General features: G+C 34.4%; 1 protein-coding gene across 1 annotated transcript in view; it reads right to left on the minus strand.

Moving 5' to 3' along the window:
* Positions 1 to 581: 581 nt before the first annotated feature.
* The window catches only part of LOC144963371 (uncharacterized), a 20168-nt gene continuing 417 nt past the window's right edge, over positions 582 to 20332 (minus strand). The window contains exons 2-13 of the mRNA XM_078897335.1: positions 16964 to 17064; positions 16408 to 16479; positions 15050 to 15207; positions 14293 to 14420; positions 11539 to 11666; positions 10525 to 10678; positions 8812 to 9360; positions 6068 to 6216; positions 4248 to 4516; positions 3177 to 3272; positions 2254 to 2318; positions 582 to 1327 (exon numbers count right to left, since the gene is read on the minus strand). Of these exons, the coding sequence (XP_078753461.1) occupies positions 1113 to 1327; positions 2254 to 2318; positions 3177 to 3272; positions 4248 to 4516; positions 6068 to 6216; positions 8812 to 9360; positions 10525 to 10678; positions 11539 to 11666; positions 14293 to 14420; positions 15050 to 15207; positions 16408 to 16479; positions 16964 to 17056 (2076 nt within the window). The 5' untranslated portion in view covers positions 17057 to 17064 and the 3' untranslated portion in view covers positions 582 to 1112. The remainder of the gene's footprint in view (positions 1328 to 2253; positions 2319 to 3176; positions 3273 to 4247; positions 4517 to 6067; positions 6217 to 8811; positions 9361 to 10524; positions 10679 to 11538; positions 11667 to 14292; positions 14421 to 15049; positions 15208 to 16407; positions 16480 to 16963; positions 17065 to 20332) is intronic.

Genomic DNA, 20332 nt, shown 5'->3' on the forward strand with positions numbered 1-20332 from the left:
GGTAAGGAGAGGGTTAATAATCTTCTTATAAAACATCATGATTTTGAGGTCCAGATTCTGTAAATAGGCTCTAGAACCTACGTGCTGTGGTTCTAAATTGAACATAAGTGAACAAAACAAAACAAAACAAAACTTTGTGAAATTCTGGTAAAAACCTGAAACAGACTTTGTCCCAATTTGGACCCTAAGAAATCTGTATGTTTACCAACCTTATCTCAATAGGTGGCAGTATTGATTGCATAAATTCCTGTTGTAAGATAAAAACAAAACAAGTACTAACCTATTCCAAGTCACCTTAAAAAAAAAAAGTCCCAATGAACAAAAGTTTCATTTAAATAAACATTGTAAGTTCCATAGATCTTTTGTGAAATAACTGCTTTATATATTCTCTTTGTGTGAAGAGCAATATTTCATGGCATGAAGCAAAGACGACAGTTTTTCAAGTCTTGAGTTAAAATCAATAATGTTTTAAATTTAAAAAGAAGTAACCAAGACACCCCTTCCCCCAAACATTCCCATTGAAGACTAAATATGTCAAAAAGCATCTATTTACATTAACAATAATAAACAGCTTTTTCATAAGCACAAGGCCAGGCAATTTTTATTTGTTTCGTTTTATTTCGATCTCCTATTAATTTTTATTTTCAAATCAATTTAACATTTCATTTTAAAATAATGGTTTTTCTTTTGTTTATTATTTTTTTTTTACTTGGTCCCCAATGCAGCCTATTACACTTCAAACATTCATTTCTTCTTGAAATATGGACAGAATTTTTAAAAAGGTAAGTATCTGCTACTTATTGATTTATATATGAGTTGACATGAGGCAGATTTGCTTCTTGTTTTATGAAACTTAAAGCTTATTTTTTTCTCCATCGTACAAAATGAGAATGGGTCAGTTCATAAAAGTAATGTTGATCCAGTGAAATCATTCAATAGCAACTGTCTCAGACACAGATAAACAACTCATATTTTCACATCCAAAATCTTACAAGACGACACAAGATGGCCGACCAAACAGATTCAATGGACCCATATAAATGCTGTGTCCCCTCTCCATGCGTAATTCTTTTATACTCAACTCCTAAATAAATAACACAACATCCAGAATATCAATCACCCCCCACAGGTTTTGCCATTTTCTTATTTTTCAAAAACTTCTTGGCATCCCTAGCTGTTCCTTTTGCATCTTCAGATGCGTCGTAGTCGGAATCTTGATCATCAGAGTTATCTTCCGAAGGTTGAGTTCCGTCATCGATAAATGAATCATTATAATCGTAAGTATCTGGAAGGTCATCGTCAACACCTTGAGTTACTAAACGTGTGCCTGGAAAAATAGAAAATAGGACAAAATTGGACTTTGTTCCATATAACAAAAAAACCACTAAAATTATATGTATTATTTTTAAAATTATGCCCTTCTGCCACCACGACATCATAAGATATTGTCGCCTAGGCATTTCACAAAGGAATATAGATAACTCATCAAGCAATATGTCTAATGTCAACAGGAATCACCCATGTTGTCCAAGTGAGCAAATTGGGGTTTAGTAATCTTGCTCAAGGAAAAAAAAAACGAAAGTGCCTGAAGTGGGGCACAATCCTGGGACTTCCAGGTCACAGCGCAAACTATGCACCATATGATGATACAATAATATGTAGACTATATTATAATAATTTGGACGATGAACGAAATACAGTGGAACCTCCCGATAACGACATGCCATGGGGCCTGAGTTCTTATGTCGTTGTCCGGACGGAGGTGTCGTTATTTAGAGGTCTCCAAGATGGCGGACAAAGTGGGCGTGGTAAGGCCCGTGGGACCAGTTTTTATTAACCACGACACAACAGTACCATTTTCCCTCCGCTTAAGTATCCGCCAACGGCCATACTCATTGGTCGGTAAACTCGCTCTCTCATTGGTTGCCGAAACTCGCATTCTCATTGGACCTAATGGTGGTAAAAGCTGCGTTCTCATTGGTTTCAAAAGCTGCATTCTCATTGGTTCAAGCAGGAATCGTTTTTATAAACTTTTGAGTACTCATACTCGGTATTTTTAGTATCAGATATCTACGAAAACTGCTGAAAATCGCCAAAATGATGTCATTTTTCTGAGGTTTTATCCAAACGTGCGTCGTTATTTGGAGGTTTTTTTTTTTACTGATCTTAAATAGAGTCAATGTCGTTATCAGGAGGTTGTCACTATTCGGAGGTGTCGTAATCGGGAGGCTCCACTGTATCTAAACTTCTTACCAGCAGTGCTTCGTTGTGGCCTACTTGGTTTTTCAGGGCTAGCCTTGCTTGCATCTTTGGGTTTTCTGAATGAGACATCAAAATATTTATATAAGTTTTTAAAAAATACAATTTAAAAAAAACCTAATAAAAACGAATATATATTTAAAAACTTCATTTGCCCTCATATCATCTCTTGTCTTTCAGAAACTTTTGGCATCAGCCAACTTTTTAGCCTTGTCTAGACCCAACAACATTCCAGTATTTATATCTATCTCGAAATCATTTAAATACATATATTTAAAAAGAACATTTCCAGTTTCACCCTACTCAGTGAAGTCTATAAAACTTATTTCTACACTCAGCAAGCAAGATGGGGCCAAGGTGCCATTTCTGTGGATCCGTGGCTCAGCGGTGCAGTGTCTCGTCTCGTCACAAAAGTCAAGTGGTTTTAAGCATGGTCAGAGACTGAATGGGTGACAGTGATTGTGGGAAATTCTGATCCTGATGTTGTGTCCTTGGGTACGGCACTTAACACAAATTACCCCACTCAACTCGGGAATGAATTTCCTCTTCAAACAACACCTGTCCCATACAACCCTTGTTTCCACACTTGACAAAATGCTATTTTTTATAACCATATATTTTTTTGTGTCTTGATTGTTTACAAAGGTCAAGGGTTGAAACATTCTTTGTTGTGTGTTGTTACCTTTTATGTGAGTCATATTTATTCACTTTATTTTTCTCTCCAACACAACTACACTTTTCCTCCTCATTAAGAAATAAAAAATTGACTCAAGTTGCATAGCTATATATTCTAAACTGGACTTTTAGGTTTGGGTCAATAACAACATAATACGAGATTGATGCAGTGAGTTGCACATGAAAAAAGAGCACGCATTTGTATATGAATAGATGATGATCACAGGTGTAGCAAAACTCACTTGCTGTTATCTTTAACTGGCGATGAATCTTTGTCATCTTCATCATAACTTGCATCTCCAGGGTGACAATAAGTGCGAAAATGGACAGGATTTTTCCTAAAAGAAAGACGAACGTACAAATGCAATCATAGAAAATAAAAAGGAAACAAAAAAGGAAAAATTGATGGAAACCACATCATGCAGTTTCAAAATTCTTTCACACTCTGTAAAAATTGCTTATTTTAAAGAAACAAAGTAATAAGTGGTGCCTCTTTAACAAGCAAATGGGTCGTTTTGAAATGATAAACAAACAAAAAACAAAACACAAACCATTTAAGAATTTTTGACATTCAAATAACAATTTTGGAAGCTGACTATAATGTTTCATTCCTTATTAACTTTAAAAAACAAAAACAAAAAGAAAAAAATAAAGAATTGAGCATTTTTATTGTGCAACATCCACAAAACGTGACCAAAGTGCATCCACAGCCAACAGCAACACTTAACACATAGGACAAGACATGATGCCTGTATAGCAATATTACATTTTTTTTTTCGACAGAGACAACACCGTTAATGGCCAGGTACTCATTTTACACCTAAGTACGGTGAGAGAAAGTTAGTAAAATGCCTTTTCCAAGGACTCAGCTATGCATATCTCAGAGCTCAAACTGTGAACGTTCCTATTCGAAGACAAGTGTCACAACACAAGACCACATAGCATACACCTTACATCTTCAGCTTTTGTAAGTAGTCCTGCCACAAGTAACAAGAGGATTAGAAACAGAATCTGAGCAAACAATCTTGGTTTGACTGACCCCTGCATCACATCTCTTTTTTATTACTTTTTTTTTGGTCTTCTCCTGTCTATCCAGAGGTGACTGGGTAGCTGAAGCTGAGTTTACTGAATGATCTCACTGAAACAACTCTGTGATAGTCCAGCATCCTATCTAGAGGGTGGCAAAGAAATATCACTCTCCATTTCATGCTGCAGAATCCTTGGGATTTATTATCTCCAGCTGCATGGACAAAATGACTCTGAAGGATCAAGGGACAATTTATGAATTTCAAAATAAAATCACTAAAACATACCTATAACATTTAACTCCGTACTGACAAGGCTCCCTTCTTCGTTTTCTCTTCTTATCATCATCACTGTCCCCTGAATCCTGTGAGGCGGCAGCCCTCCTTTTGGATGGCCTCGGTACATATGGCTCATCATCTTCCAGGTCATCATCCTCATCGTCATCATCTGAATATGCCTTAGATTTACTTGCTCTTCTAGGTGCCTTCTTTTTGCCTTTCTTTGTCGCAGGTTTTGGAGACTTTGTGACTTTTGTAGGTCTGGTCGGCTTCGCAATCTAAAATAACATTGTAACAGTGTTAATAAAATGTGAAAATAATAATACACTTTACTGCCAAAATATCTTCAGTACTTTCATTCAATTTAGTCTATGTTTCCCCGTTGTTAATTTATGATAATAATCCGAGACTTGTTCCGAGGAGAAGACCTGCTTGAGCATCAATAATAGGTGCAATGACAGTGAATACGGCCATTAATTATACCATTATGGCAATCTATCATTTTAAAACTTTATGCAGTCAGGGTGTAAGGAAAATTTCATCATAACGTTGATTTCTATTCCACTTTTGCAGAGTGATTAATTTTAGCATTTTCCTGTAATATACAACAACCAAAAAAATGTCGTTTTCACCTCCACAAGACACAATAAGTTGTCCTGATATCAAATGATGGCAAGTGTGTTTTGCATCTATTTGATTCATTAAGGGAACTCACGATAATAATATTTGTACTTATTTTTTATTAAATTAATTTTTTGAAAATAAAAATAAATTACTAAGATTTTTCTTTGTCAAGTTAAGGACATAAGATGAAAAATAAAAAAATTACCTTCCTAATAATACGGATTTTGTAACTTTCTTAGCTATATCTAATCTGGTATTTTTGTGTATAGATAATTTGAGGATAATAAAAAGGAAGGAATCATGCATTGGTATCTGAAAAAATAATATGAGAAGGATATTGTGCAAGGTCAGAAAAAAAAACCAACCCAACTGTTCATGATAGAAATTGAACATACTCAAAATTGTGTATAACTTAAGTCAATTATACACACTACTCTATCTTGTTGGCCATGTGGCACGTGCTGACATATGAATTCATTTAAGCCTATCATACATCATGGAAAGCTTCTCCCTCTGAATTCTCTTTCTCTATCATTGATACTCGAGCTGACTTCTAGAGTGGGAAACTGCACCTATTTGTTCCTCCTCTGACTCCAAAATCATGGTTTTCAGCGGACCAGAGGAAAACCATCAGCACTCTTTTATTGAGCTCAAAAGAAAAGATATAATAAAGAAATACTTCATTAAACACTTTATCAGAATCGCACAAAATAGAAGCTGAATAATATTTGCACAATCCAAATTACAAAATTTTGATCCAAAATTTACAACATAGTTTTAAAAAATAAAAAAATTTGAGCTTTATGTAACGCAATATCCACTAAATGTGCTCAAAGCGCTTTACAGGGGGTCCCTGGTCAACAGCAACATTTAATATGTAGGACGGAACACGATGCCTGTTAGGCGATATTACAATTTTTCGGACAAAGACAACGCTGTTAACGGCCAGGTACTCATTTTACACCTGAATACGGTGAGAGAATGTGAGTAAAGAGCCTTTTCCAAGGACTCAACTATGCGCTGAGTGCGAGGTTCGAACCCAGGACCATCCGATCCAAAAGCGAGTCATACCACTAGACCACATAGCTGCACGAAGAACAACGAATATATGATCATAAAAAAATGAAGAGGGAGCTCACAACATTTAAGTAAATGACAATTCAAAAACCCAGAAACTGTTTTATTTGAGGATACTGTTAACTCACTTTTTGTTTCTTGCCCTTCTTGTCCCAGTCACTGCCCGAATCCAGGGCCTCATTCACGTCAAAGTCACTGTCTTTCTCTCCATTCCCATCTTCTGCACTTCCTTCAGAAGCAAAATCTTCCAAAGCTTCTTCGATCATGGGGTCATCCACTGGAGGTTAGTATAAAAAGATTATTTCAATTTCCACATACAAACGACATAATAATAATAATAATAATAATAATAATAATACTAATAATAATAATAATAATAATAACAATAACAATATATTTCTATAGCACATAAGCATCCACTTAAAAGTGCTCTGTAGCGCTTTACAATTAACTCAAACCCACAACCACCACCCACACACACAAATACAGACGTATGTGTGTATATATATATATTTTTAAAAATCAATCATAAAATGCCCTGTAAAATAATTCAGTCTTAAGGTGCTTTTTAAGTGTTAGAACACTAGGAGCAGATTTTGTTCTAAAACTGAGAGAGTTCCACATGCTGTACAGTTAAAATATTTTTAGTGAAAATCATTATTGCAGTTTATTTTGTTCATTAAAAGAGATTCTGATGATCTGAAGACACGACTAGGTGTATAGACCAATGGTCTTGTAAGTAAGAAGAACCTAAACTAGTAAAACATTTATAGGCGTATATAAGAATTTTGTACTCTATTCTGTAGTGAACAGGGAGCCAGTGACATGGGTGCCAGCAGGAAGAAGTGCTGAAACCTGAAACTAAAATCTCGACACTTTGCCAAACCTGAAAATGTTCCTACTGAAAATGCGGCATAAACTTTACTCTTGTTTCATCACCGTTTTTATACCATTATTAAACGATTACACAGCAAACATATTGACACAATGAGGAAATTAATTTGATTTTAAAACCAACTTATACATTCCATACACTGAAAAGGTGGCTGAATCACGTTTTCGAATTTTTACAGATGCTATTAGGTTATTTTACTCAAAACACTGAAACCATACTCTTACCAGAAAAGAATGGTCAACATGCAACAGAATAAGATCTAGGCATGGTAGAACAGCCTCAGACTTGCATTGATGGGGTTATGCATCATCTCCAATGCGATGACCCTTGCCAAGACATGGACCACATCATTTTGAAGTGCCCCGCAACAGCACCCCCAGGCGGCTACCAAATGGTTCATGAGGCGGACAGTGCTTTCGCAGTTTGGGTGAAGCGAAACAACGTGGAGTTGTAGCCATACGAAACTACTACTACTACTCCTACTACTACTACTACTCATCATCATCATTATCGTAGTCATCATCATCATCATCATCATCATCATCCTCATCATCATCATCATCATCACAATTATTGCCATCTTCTTCTTAATATAAGACACTATATTTATAATATGGTTATCTGCTGTCCCAGCAAATATATCGTATCGTTCTATCTGTCTGTGTGTGTGTCTGTGTGTATGTATATATGTATGTATGTATGTATGTATGTATGTATGAATGTAGGCATGCATATACGATGATATGCTGGTTTGTATGTATGTCTGCATGTATGTATGTATGTATGTATGTATATGTGTTTGTATGTACGCTCATTTCTTTTGTATACATGTGTAGAAACAATGTGCAAGCGTGTATGTTCGTGTATGGCTGTGTCTGTATTTGTAAATGTGTTGATGTTCATACCATGAACCAAACTGAGCATTGTTTACCTCACATGAATTGCCTTTAATTTGGACAATAAAGATTATTATTATTATTATTATTATTATTATTATTATTATTATTATTATTATTATTATTAAAACACTGAAACCGGAGGTATTTGACTTCGTGATATCGCGAAACCAGAATTCCGGCATGAACCGGAAAACTGGCACCCATGGCAAGTGAAGGTCAAGTAGAGTAGAAGTAGAAGTAATGTGCTTTCTCTCCAAGTTTTTTAAGAGTATTATCTAACCTTAATAATATATAAGGTTATTTCTCTTTTGCCATGGACTCCATTTCTCTAGATAATATTGGTCACGACAGGACTCATGGCTTTCTTTCTTATCATGTCGCTTTGCTGATCCCAACTGCTGCATAATTGTAAGCACAATGCCAAATATAATGATGTGCATTACCAGAATGAAAATACAAAATAAGAAATGTGGTTGCCAGATAAAGTAGATAAAAATAAGACTTAAAAATTAACTTAATTCTAATTTTAAAACTCAGCATGCCAAAAGTATTCAACAGCTGTATTCAACAGGCTGACCTTTCGATATTCATTTCTCATGTTTCACCTGATATTGTATTAAACATCTATTTTCTTTCATACCCATTAGCTGCTCCAAATCATTTACTTTCATATTTTCAGAAAAGATGTGGGTCCCAATAGCTCAGTTGGTAGAGCACTCACTTCGCACCCAAAGGGACCAAGATCGATCACAAGTGAAGTCGATATATTTTAATGACCCCACCCCCTTTCACCCAGCAGTGATTGGGTAACTGGGTCTGTTAGGTCAGGCAGAAAGTACTTTGCGTTAGACTAGCATCCTATCCAAAGGGTAGCAATAATAATTGCTATTGTCTGTTTCATGCTATAGACACCTGGATAAACTCAGGCCCCCATGGGCCTATTAGCTCTGAATGACTACTTTCTTTTCACAGAAAAGACAGTATATTCAATGGTAAATATTTATACTAAAAACAACATTTTATATAGTATATTTATTCAAAATGATATATAAGAAATAAGCTGTGAAACAATTCTCACCATAGCTTCCCCTTTTCTGCCTTGCTGCTCTCTGAGGTCGTCTGGATGGGCTGTCGTCATCGTCGTCATCATCATAATGAGCAACTCGCCTTCTCGGTAACAACACCTCTTCCTCGTCATCATCGTCGCTATTCTTATATTTCTTTCTACCCCTGCCAGGATTTTTCTTGGCCGATCGAGAAGGGGTTTGCCTCCCTTTGGCCCCCTTTCTGCCCCGGCCCTTTGGAGACTTTTTGGGAGTTCTTGCCTTTTTCTTACTGGGAGCATAATCGTCATCGTCATCGTCGGAGAAATCAACGTCGTCGTCGCTTTCGCTGTATCGTTTTCTCCTGCTTCTGCCTTTTGTTGCTTTCGGAACTTGTTCTGGGACGTAGTCATCATCTGAAACGTCTGCTTCATCAAATTCTTCTTCTTCATCGCTGTCCTTCTTTGGTTTGGCACTCCTATTCTTTGTTGGAAGTTTTTCCTCCTCCTCCTCCTCCTCCTCTTCAACCTCTTCTTCTTCATCATTGTGATCTTCATTCTGTGCAGGTTTGCTAAGTTTTTGTCCTATGATGACAAAAAAAATATTTTAAAATCAATGTTTGATACCCATCCCTTTAATGGCAAAAGTTTATGCAATTCATAAATTGAATTTAGTGATTCCATCAACTTAGTTGTCCCTTGAATACACACAAAATCTGAAATGAGATCCTTTTCTCAATATGGGCTATCTATGTGGAATGCATTACCAAAGGTCATTCATGATTTTATGTTTGTTTTTAAAGGTATACGGCATTTTTAACACATTAAGTTAAGGTCATATCAACTCCAGTAAAAAGGAAGAAAATGATCTAGATTATTTTTCAAAAGCACCAAAGAAAAAGAAAGACAAATAGGACTGGTTCAAATAGGTAACAGAAGTGGATTCCGTTAGCATACCATCAGTGTACTTAGTCTGAGATCACTAAAAGCCTCATTCACACACAAGCACAGGATCCAACAAAAATATACTCAAATGTTTACAAAATAAAATTAAAATACAATCTATGATAGTATCAGAAATATCATATACAAGGCGGAAAAAATGACCTCTAATACTATACATTTGACTGTTTCCCTCTAAGCCAAGGAGTCCAGCCAGGGCCAAGACAATTCCAAGTAATCTCATTCCAAGACCAAGGCAGAAAGCAACCAGGAAAAGGAAATATAAGGGGATAGAAGACACAGTAACAATGACCACCATGGGAGGTCAAAAGATATCACCCAGTTTTTTATTTCAGTAGATGGTATGCCTTGTTTGTGTTGTGTGTGTGTTTTTATGTGTATGTTTAAGCCAATGGTATTTGTAATTTAAACGTTTAGAATCTGATAGTTTGGAGTTACAGTGCTATATATAATTTCAGCATTATTATTATTATTCTCATTTAAACCATATTTCAATACACTTCAATAGTCATAAAGAAGAGTCAGAGAATATATTTATTTTAAAGGTTACAAATTGAAACTCGTGATCAAATCTGCTTGCATACAATCTGCTTTGCATACATGATATATTTAGGAATATCAATGGCTCAATTTAATGGGACAAGAGTTATCTTGAAATCCTAACTTTAGGACTATCAAAATGAATAACTATCAGAGCAATACCCAAGACTAAAACATTCTTGTTCTTAAAGAAAACAAACAATGACACAATGAACAAAAAAATTAAACTGAAGATATCTATCATACCAGGTTCTCTTTTGCTGACGGCAGGAATTTTAGCTTTCTTAAGGGATGCCTTTGCTTTCTGGGGTGAAGAGTCAGATGCTTTCTTCATCCAGTCAGGGAGAGGCCGTTTCTTCTCAAGAGGGAGAGCCATATTGCCAGCAGGAGTTTCAACTTCCTAAATTGTGGATGAGCCAGAGAAAAAGAAAACAAATAAAAAAATCAATTCTTTATTTAATAAACCAATTATTTAACTAATTAATTTTTTTTAATAATAAAAAAAAGTAATTGCCACTGCACCTTAATTATTCAATGCAAAACGACTAGCGAGGGGTTTGTGATAAAAAAAAGTCAAATCTTTGTGTGAATGTATGCATGTTTGTGCATAGTGAGAGACTGACTTCGTCTAAAAATTTAATCAAATATTGTTTGTGGGCTAGTTCTTTAGTGTGATTTGTTTTTCAGTCATTATCAGTAGAGTGAAGACACAACCTCCCATCCCCACCAAAACATGTATAAAAATGTGATGATTTTAATTATACAATTTGCAATTTGCAGATCCATTACATTATTTAATCCTTTTCATCCAAACTTTTTCACCATATTCACTCGATGGAATTTTTTAAATACAAGGACAAAGATAACTTTGACATTTTTTAAAACATTGACCATTAAAAGAAACTTCCTTAAATCTTTTCTTTACATAGCAGCCAACTTTTAAGAGAGCTAAAACGGGACACCCTAATATACAATACCGTCATGACCCAAAAAACAGCAATATGTTTGGACTATTACATAATATAAATATCTAGATTTTAGAGCCTTTTTCTGTTCCTCGTTTTAATTTGTTAATCAGAAAAGTATAATCCTAGGACCTATAAGGGGGATTTCCATACACATAAATAGTCCAATTAATTTTACCAATTAAAAACATAACTCTAGATTGCTAAATCGGGCAGTCCCGATTTTATCAGGCCAGTTGGCCACTGTGTCTTTGCGTTTAAAAACAGATTTGAAAGACAAGACCTTTAATTCTACCTCTTTTTTGTTCATTGTGTCATTGCTTGTTTTCTCCTCATCCTCCTCATCTTTTGGTTCTTCTTCCTCATTTTCTTCCTCATCCTCTTCCTTCGCGGGTTCCTTCTTGGCATCCTCCGCTTCCAACTCTGTGGAAATAAAAACAGCCACATTTATCAAATAGATTTATTCTCTGTGTTTGATTTACAAGAACATATTTGTTTGCAGAAACCAACAAAACATCAGAATTTATTTTAAAAAAATTTTTCTAATTCCACGAATATCCTTGATATATCAGATACCAATGGTCCTAAAACATAAGAAAAAATCTCACATTAAAAATAATTTTCAATTTTTAACCAATCAAATAATGATGGGACTGCATTTCTTTCAACAGAAACTTAACTGTTTTCACTATGATAAGTGATTAGTTATGAAGTTTCATTGAATCCAGGTTACTATTTTCTAATTAAGCATAGTAAGATATATGCTTGGAGGTGAGAGCAAAATCAATACCTTACATGATCAAATTTGCTGCTGACTTGGGACTATGTGATACATAGACCTGTAAATGAGCTCTATAAAAATTGACTGAAACTGAAACTCTTCTTCGTAATTCGTCGTAGCGGTAAAATCCAAAGAATCAAAATGAAAGGTAAACAGCAAGCTCACTTGAGCAAAGCAATGGCAGAAAACTAATTTGCGCGGGAATTAATTAGGCTACTTACCATTGTTCCTTATAATTAGGTACCCAATCAGTGAAGAAACTTAGAAACGGTCAACCAGTTTGTTTACAACATGAGGCAATCGAGATGTGCTTGTAGCAATCATTTAACTTTCGATTTGAAGGTTTCTACATAACGAACTTCCAATGTTTCGAATTTTTCTTTCTCATACTTTTCCTGTCCTTCAAGTAAATGTGGTCAATTTTGGCTTAGACGAAACAGTGAAATTTATCGCTCGCGGCTCAGTTAAAATTGGCTACAACAGGTTTCGAAAGTGAAAAAATAATTTCACGAAGGCTGTGTGAAAATACACTGGGGTGTGTTCAGACACGGCAATTCTAAAAAGCGTCGCTTTGCCTTGGCAATATATATCCATCATTAATATAAACGGCCCATGAGCTATGCGTGGCGCTGTGGAACATTCCTAATTAACTTTACAGTCAATCGACGACGATTCATGAATTCTTTCTACTTTCTGTATTCATTTCTTTCTTCCCTTTTAAAAAATATTTGAATTTGACGAATTGACTGATTTCAGTTAATTGACTGAGAATTTACAGGTCTAGATACAGCTTTGTACACATTTAGTGGGTATTACACTATATAAAAGTGCATTAAATAAAAAATAATAAAGTTGGAGTTTGTGTGCATGTGTGTGTGTGTGTTGGCATTGTTGGTTTTTTTTATTAAAAGAAAAGCATTGGGCACAAAGAATATGTGCAAAAATGAAACGGGGGGTGGCTGGGATGACAGAAAATATTGTTTGTGTGCAGGAGAGGTTAACTCAAATAAAAAACTACTGTAAAGCTGAGCTGTTTTGGGTTTGTTTTTTTTTTGCACAGTTTGTTTAAAATCATGCCCATCTGACCATCTGTATTTTGGTTACCAATGAATTAAAATCCAACTTTTATTGACAAAATTTTGTATGTATCATATCTGTGTTGTCAACCAGATAAAAATAAGTAGCGATAAGAGAATGGTAATTTAAACTATATGGCTTCTAAGCACTACAGACATGCAATATTTATTCCCTACAATTCATTCGGGTCTTTAAATCCATAACAACCAGGGAGATGGAGTATATTACAGTTTCTGTAGCGCTAAATGGACAATAACAATTCTCTCTGTACCCTTTGAAATAGGTTACAAGATTATTATTATAAAAACGTACTGTCTTCAATATCGAATGAAACCCAGCTCCCCAGTTCCTGTTGTGTGGACAGATGACTCTTCTTCTTCTCCACAGTTAAGCCAACCAAGACCATCATGGTGGTGACAAGAGCTGGCCCGAATTGTATGCATTCAGAATGGCCATTCATGACTTGGCGCTGTCACTAATTTCTTATGGCCGATTTTTCCATTCCATTGTGGTTCGAGGAAAATAAAAAAGTTCTGATGCCTCTGTTGCTATTTGATCTGTTGATTGTGTATGTCAAGAAGTGGGTGCTATTAGTGCCTATGTCTGCATGTTGACAGTTGTGGATTGTTATAAGCTAAAATTTTAATTTTCCCCTGATGGTATTTGTAGAGAGCCTGAATATTTTTCAACAACTGGCCAATGTAGGCAAACCAAGTGATCTAATTCAGACTTGCCAAATTGAAAACTTCAAATTTAGTCATTTTAATGTCAATTTTTAGTAATTTGACACGGAAATTCGTAATTTCTGAAATTGTGTATGAACAACCACAATATTATTATTATCATTATTATTATTATTATCGTCATTATTATAGTAGTAGTAACAGTAGTAGTAGTACTTGTTGTTGTTCTTCTTCTTCTTATCATCATTATTATTATTATCATTTAAGTATTACCAAGAATTAAAATTCATAATTTTCCATAAAATTTCGTATTTGCCATGAAATTTGTCTAAAATTCGTAAAATTACGAAAAATTGGTAAGGTTCAGCCTGTATTTAAGTGACTCTGCTTATCCCAGAATCAAATCTGGTCCACTTGTTAGTTGAATGCTCTATCTATCAATTGAGCTATCAGACTTGAGACAGCTTTAATATATACTCTTTAAAAACGACAGATATTTTCTTATTACCTTCCTTTGAATCATCAGCGTTAGGTTTATCAGGAGACTTGAAAGGAGCTTCATCTGCCTTTAATTTTTCAGATTCTGGTTTTACATCTTTCTTTTCTGGCTCTTTCTCGTCAACTTTTTCATTATCCCTGAAAATTCAAATGATAGGTTAAGATTCACAGATAAAATATAAATATAAACATTTAAATAGCACACTGAGCATGGCTGATCCCAGCTATCAAATAAAAAATCAATACATATCCAGTTCAGAGTTTCTTATCAAATTGTGTTTCTTTTTGTACGATCAATATTAAGATAACTGTTACTGTCTATAGCCAATACTGATACTCATTCACATCTGAGTCAAGTAGCATTGTAATCTAAGACAAGACATTCAAAAGCCATTTTGTTTGACAAGTACAAATGGGTAGATTTAGTAACTAGGAGGAATCCTATGTGGTGAATCATTTCACTTGTTTCTATTCATCTGTGGATATGACACCGAGTAAAACCATCCTATAGCCTGTATTTTTAAACTATAAATTTAGCATGTATTCTTTTTTATTCCTCTTCCAGATGAGATACATGTGTGTCAACAAGTCACACTCTTCCTTATTGATGTTACTGATAGAAAACGATTTACAGATAGGTACTCTTTCACACCTGAGTGAAGAATTATAATCTAGAGCAAGATATCTAAAAACTATTTAAAAAAAAAAAAAAGCCCAAATGGGTAGATAAGTAAGAATGAGGAGTCCTATGTGTTGAATCATCTCACTTGTTTCCATTCATCTGTGGATATGACACCAAGTAGAAGAGCTGGTCAGGCAGAAGGCCGAAGACATCCCCATGGTTTAGTATTGTCTTCACATCTTTGGCCATGATGCTCTGCTCTTTACTGTTCTGCCGCCTCAGGAAGCAAGGGTTTGTGTGGGTCTGTGTAAACAAGAAGGAGAAAGGTTAAATAAGAAATAGCAAATGTGACTATTTGGTCTTGTGGTATGACACTCACTTTCGGACCAGAAGATCCTGGGTTCGAGCCTCGCTCGATGCATAGTTGAGTCCTTGGAAAAGGCTTTTTACTCACATACTCTCACCGTACTCAGGTGTAAAATGAGTACCTGGCCGTTAACTGTGTGGTCTCTATCGGGTAATATTGTAATATCGCCTAACAGGCACCATGTCTCATATCTACATGATTCGTGTTGCTGTTGGTGAGCATGTTTAGTATATATTGCGCTATATAAAAGCTCAATTTTTTAAAAAATCCTATTGCTTGTAAATTATGTCTAAATAATCTAAAATTGTCCCTGACACTAACTCAGTCTGGCAATCAGAACGGTGAAACAAAATAATGAAAATTAGATTTTTAGTCCAATAATTAAATTTGAGTTCTGTCAGCAGTCCTGAAAGTTTATATATATATATATATATATATATATATATATATATATATATATACAATATTATCTGTAACATATATATATAACAAACAGAAAATAAAAGCAAAAAACACATGTTACAGATAATTTTGTTTATAATATTCAAATTACTATTTTTAAAAATTACTTCCAAATATTTCATTGGACAAAAAGGTATTGTTAAAAGAAATGCTTGCAATAAATTAAAAGACAATTTTTCCTCTTGTTAGTTATCAATTGAGTAGGATACTATCAATAAAATTGAATTAAGTGTGTGAGATACAATATTGAAAAGGACGTTCTAAATATCGAATTTAATATAGTTTATGGGTTGGAATTGAAAATCATTTTGAAAAAGAAAAAAAAAGAAAAATTTTTAAACCCTAAAAATACCTCAACAAGAACAACAAAAAACCTCATTGAATTGTAAATAAAAGTAGAAGTGCATTATCAACTTTAAAGCATAACTTTTTATTCCATTCCCTTCTTAAAATACAATCTCTGTTCACTCATACTAATACACTACCTGCTGAAATAACTTTACTCCTATTCCGGAGTATTTAAAAAAAAAAAAAAAAATTATCCATAAAAAGTAAAAATTTCTGTTCACTATGCCTTTTCTCAAAAATTTTGTATAAATGTATGATGCATTTCTCTCCCTTTGAGAGCCTCTTCTATTATTTCACTTTTCTGGGTAAAACATGATATTACTTACAGGGGTGATATATAATTTTCTATCAATAACATCGAGAAGAGCATGGCTTCTTGACACACGCTTATCTGTCACCTTGAAGGGGAAGATATAAGAAAAAATTATAAAATTTACAGATGACAAGTAAGTTACATAAACAAACAATTACTTTAAAGAATTTGTCAAATATTTTTAGCAATATCACTTCAAAATGTAATTGTGAATTGCAATGAAATTATTCTTCGATCCCCATACTTACAAGGTAAAATAGCATTGAAATTAAAGTATTCACTACATTATTGAAATTTTAATGTATTCATTACAATATCAAAAATAAAAGATGTCAATGCATTTATAAATTGCTCATTACGATTTACAAATAAATAAATAAATTGGAGAAAGATTGTCAATTCAAACTCTTCAACAACATGCATACTGCAAAAAGACAATACAGGTAGTGGAAAATAAACAGTTTCATTCATCGGGCAAATTCTTTTGTTTTGTTTTAATCTGCACCTTGTACTACTCTAAAAACGTTACCCAACAACCAGCAAGTCTCTGGCACAGATCGTAGTTTTACCTGTAGGAATTGTCCTCTGCCAATAAGAGTTTGTTCCTCTGGCACGTCGATGACTAGACTCCCACCAACCTCTTTCAAAGTGATGCCTGACATGATGATATCTGGAATAGAATCAGTCGTAATTTTAAAGACTTTTTTTTGTTTGTTTGTTGCTTTAGGTCTCTTCCAACACAATTGAGGTTATATGAGAGACCGCTGAAACAAAAAAACAAGCAATCTAACAAAAATAGTACAAATGTCAATCAAAAGCATAACCTAAAGATATCATAAGCTAAATTATAAATAACCAAGAACAAACAGGCAGAGGATTTACAGGAAAAAAAATATCCCCTGTCAAAAATACAATCACAAACCAAAGAAGCAGGATAGGCTAGTAAAGAGAAGAAGAAACGACATCACTATCGGATCGTACACCCATGCGAACATCATAGGTATATGATTCAAGGGTGATGCTCCCATCCAACCACCCGCAATTTTAAAGACTAGTAAACAAGAGAAAAGGCAATAAGCTAATGGAAAACGGGATTGATCCCAACACTAAGACTACAGCATAACATCATAAACATTGAACATCAAGTGGAGAATAACTTTTCGGCCATTACAGGAACTCGTAAGACCTCGGCATCACATACAAGTGTACAATTTTGCTTCTTTTTTTTTTTTTGCTGTACACCTGGTAGCTCTGATTATTGTTATAATTATAATTGTGTCCCTGCCATTAATGTTATAGACCTGTCACATAATGCTTAAAATCAAAAGTGAGAAAAAAAATTCACAAATTTGCTTAATTTTGGAGAATACCTGAATAATTGGGTGTCATAGATTATACTCTATTTAAGAGCCAAAGAAATTGAGTGACCAAAAACTCAAATTATCTATTTATTGTCATATGAAAGAAACTCTGCAAATGGTGATTCTAAAAGAATAAGCCAAAATAATTACGCAGTTGTTTAAAGTCTATAGCATTGTAGTAGACTGAATTAATTGTTATTTGATAGAATAGTTATAGAAGTTTGTGCAGCTATGTGGTCTAGTGGTATGACACTCACTTTCGGATTGGAAGGTCCTGGGTTCAAGCCTCGCTCGAAGCATAGTTGAGTCCTTGGAAAAAGCCTCTTCACTCACATTCTCTGACCATACTGAGGTGTAAAATGAGTACTAGGTCTTTAACAGCGTTACTCAGTCCGAAAAAAAAAAAGTAATATCGCCTATCAGGCGTCATGTCTCGCCCTACATGTTAAGTGTTGCTGTTGGCCTGGGACCCATTAAAGCGCTTTGAGACTTCAAGTGGATATTGCGCTATAAAAAAACTCTCATTTAAGTTTGATTGGTTGTCAATTTCACCGCTGTCATTAGTATAACTTCCTGTGTAGCTGAACTGTGGGAAGATCAATCAAAATGCTTGAGTCTTGAAAACAAATGCCATTGTCGCGGCGACTGCGACACATTTGGGATGAATTCTCATATCGGATTGATGTTGTTTGTGCTGCTGGTTGTGACCACATTTATAAAACATGACATAAAAACTTGAAGGTATGTTCTACACATGTGTCCAAGATAGTGTTTTCTAATGCTTTTCTTTTTTTAAATATTGAGTGATAGTTTAGCGTTATTCTTTTTCTCATCACCCTGAATAGTATAACAATGGCTGCTTTATATATGTGACCCACCGTCTCTAAACGGTATTATGTCGGGATGAGTCGGGAGCAAAAATGGAATTTATTGACAAAAACATGAAACTTGGGGTTCGTTTTGATTTGTTATGTAAGAGAATGAAAACAATTTTTCACAATGCAAAAGCTCAAAAATTGGTATTGACTATCAATTTAATACTAAAGTCACTTTTCGGGGTCCAATTCATCCCGACATAATACCGTTTTGAGACGAAGGGTCACATATATTTTTTTCATTATCTTATCATCATCATCATCATTGTTTTTAACAACACTTGGGATTTTGAAATACATTGTGTTTTTCTGCACCTCCATTGATGGTGCATCTTCTTAACAGGTCATTTTTCTTTTCACCTCCATTGCGCAAGCGCAATCCACAGCTTTTCTGTATGTTTGTTGGTCATCACAAAAAATAGGGTCTCAAAAGTTATGACATCTTTATGTCTTTGTTAATAAAAACTAAAAAATAAGTGTTAACGACATGAGACAGAAATTTTAAAAAACCACAAAATAGAAGTACCATTAAAGGTACAATCATTTTCTTCTCAAAAGACATCATTAAATATCATGAATAGCCGTGTGGCTCTTCAGCGAAGTGGTTAAACTGTTAGACTCAAGTCTTAAAGATAGTGGGTTTGATTTGAAGTGAAGTCAATTTTTCAAAAAATATTTTTAGCTTATTTTTATTTTAATCAAAATAATCATTTTTATTTCATTAGTCAGATTTGTTTAATACTTTGGACTTTTTCATATCAATTTATCATTATCATCAATATTCGTTTATCAAGTTTACATTTTGTTGATTTTTAAAATACTTTTTGTCATTTTAACCATTAAGAAAGCTTATTTTCATTTTTTTTTTAAATTATTATTTTTATTTTATTTTTAAAATTTTAATTTTGTCATTGTGATCAGTATTTGTGTGTGGGTTGTTTTGGTTTGTTTTTCTTCTCGCCTTTGTTCCTTTTTTCATTAGTATTTAATTGTTATCATTGTATAAACCAGCACCGACAAGCACTAAGCAGTGTGTTAAACTACAATTAAAACTTAAAACTACCATTTCAACCACAAGCGGCGGTGCAGAACAACAGTGTGTTAACCTGCACCACCATCAGATGTGCAGAAAAATGCCACCTTTGACTTTGACTTTGAATCAAAATTTTAGAAGCAAATATTTAATTATCTATAGTCAGTCACTTAGGCTCCAGTTCTGGTCAACATTATGGGATCCCTGTACTAACTTGTATTGCCTACCTTGAAAGTATAGTATGGCCAGAGAAATTTGAATTGTCAGGGGACTGAAAACGTTGCTGAATTAAAGTTAATGACAATGACAAAAACCATGGCTTAGCTCTAGTCCCCTATTGATTGAACAGATAACTCGATGCAACTACAACGACCCCCCTTCCTCTCTCTCTCTCTCTCTTTCTCTGACTAAAAAAACACCTAGCCCCCTCATTTTTCATTATTTGGCAAGAACATCCGAGGTGGCAACCTGATTTTTTTTAAAGGAAGATGGTAATGGTAACAACACGGACAGCAAAACATAAGGCAAAAAAGTAATAAAGATAAAAGAACCAGAACTAGAAGAACTAAGACACAGAGCTAGGTAGTAGTAGTAGAAGTAGTAGTAGAAGTAGAAGAGTAGAGACTAGAGAACAGATTTTGATTATGATATCGAGTTTGATTTTGATGT

Source organism: Berghia stephanieae, chromosome 1 (assembly GCF_034508935.2).
Source record: "Berghia stephanieae isolate SIO BIC M18660-M18661 chromosome 1, UCSD_Bste_1.3, whole genome shotgun sequence".
Taxonomy (NCBI): Eukaryota; Metazoa; Mollusca; class Gastropoda; order Nudibranchia; family Aeolidiidae; genus Berghia; species Berghia stephanieae.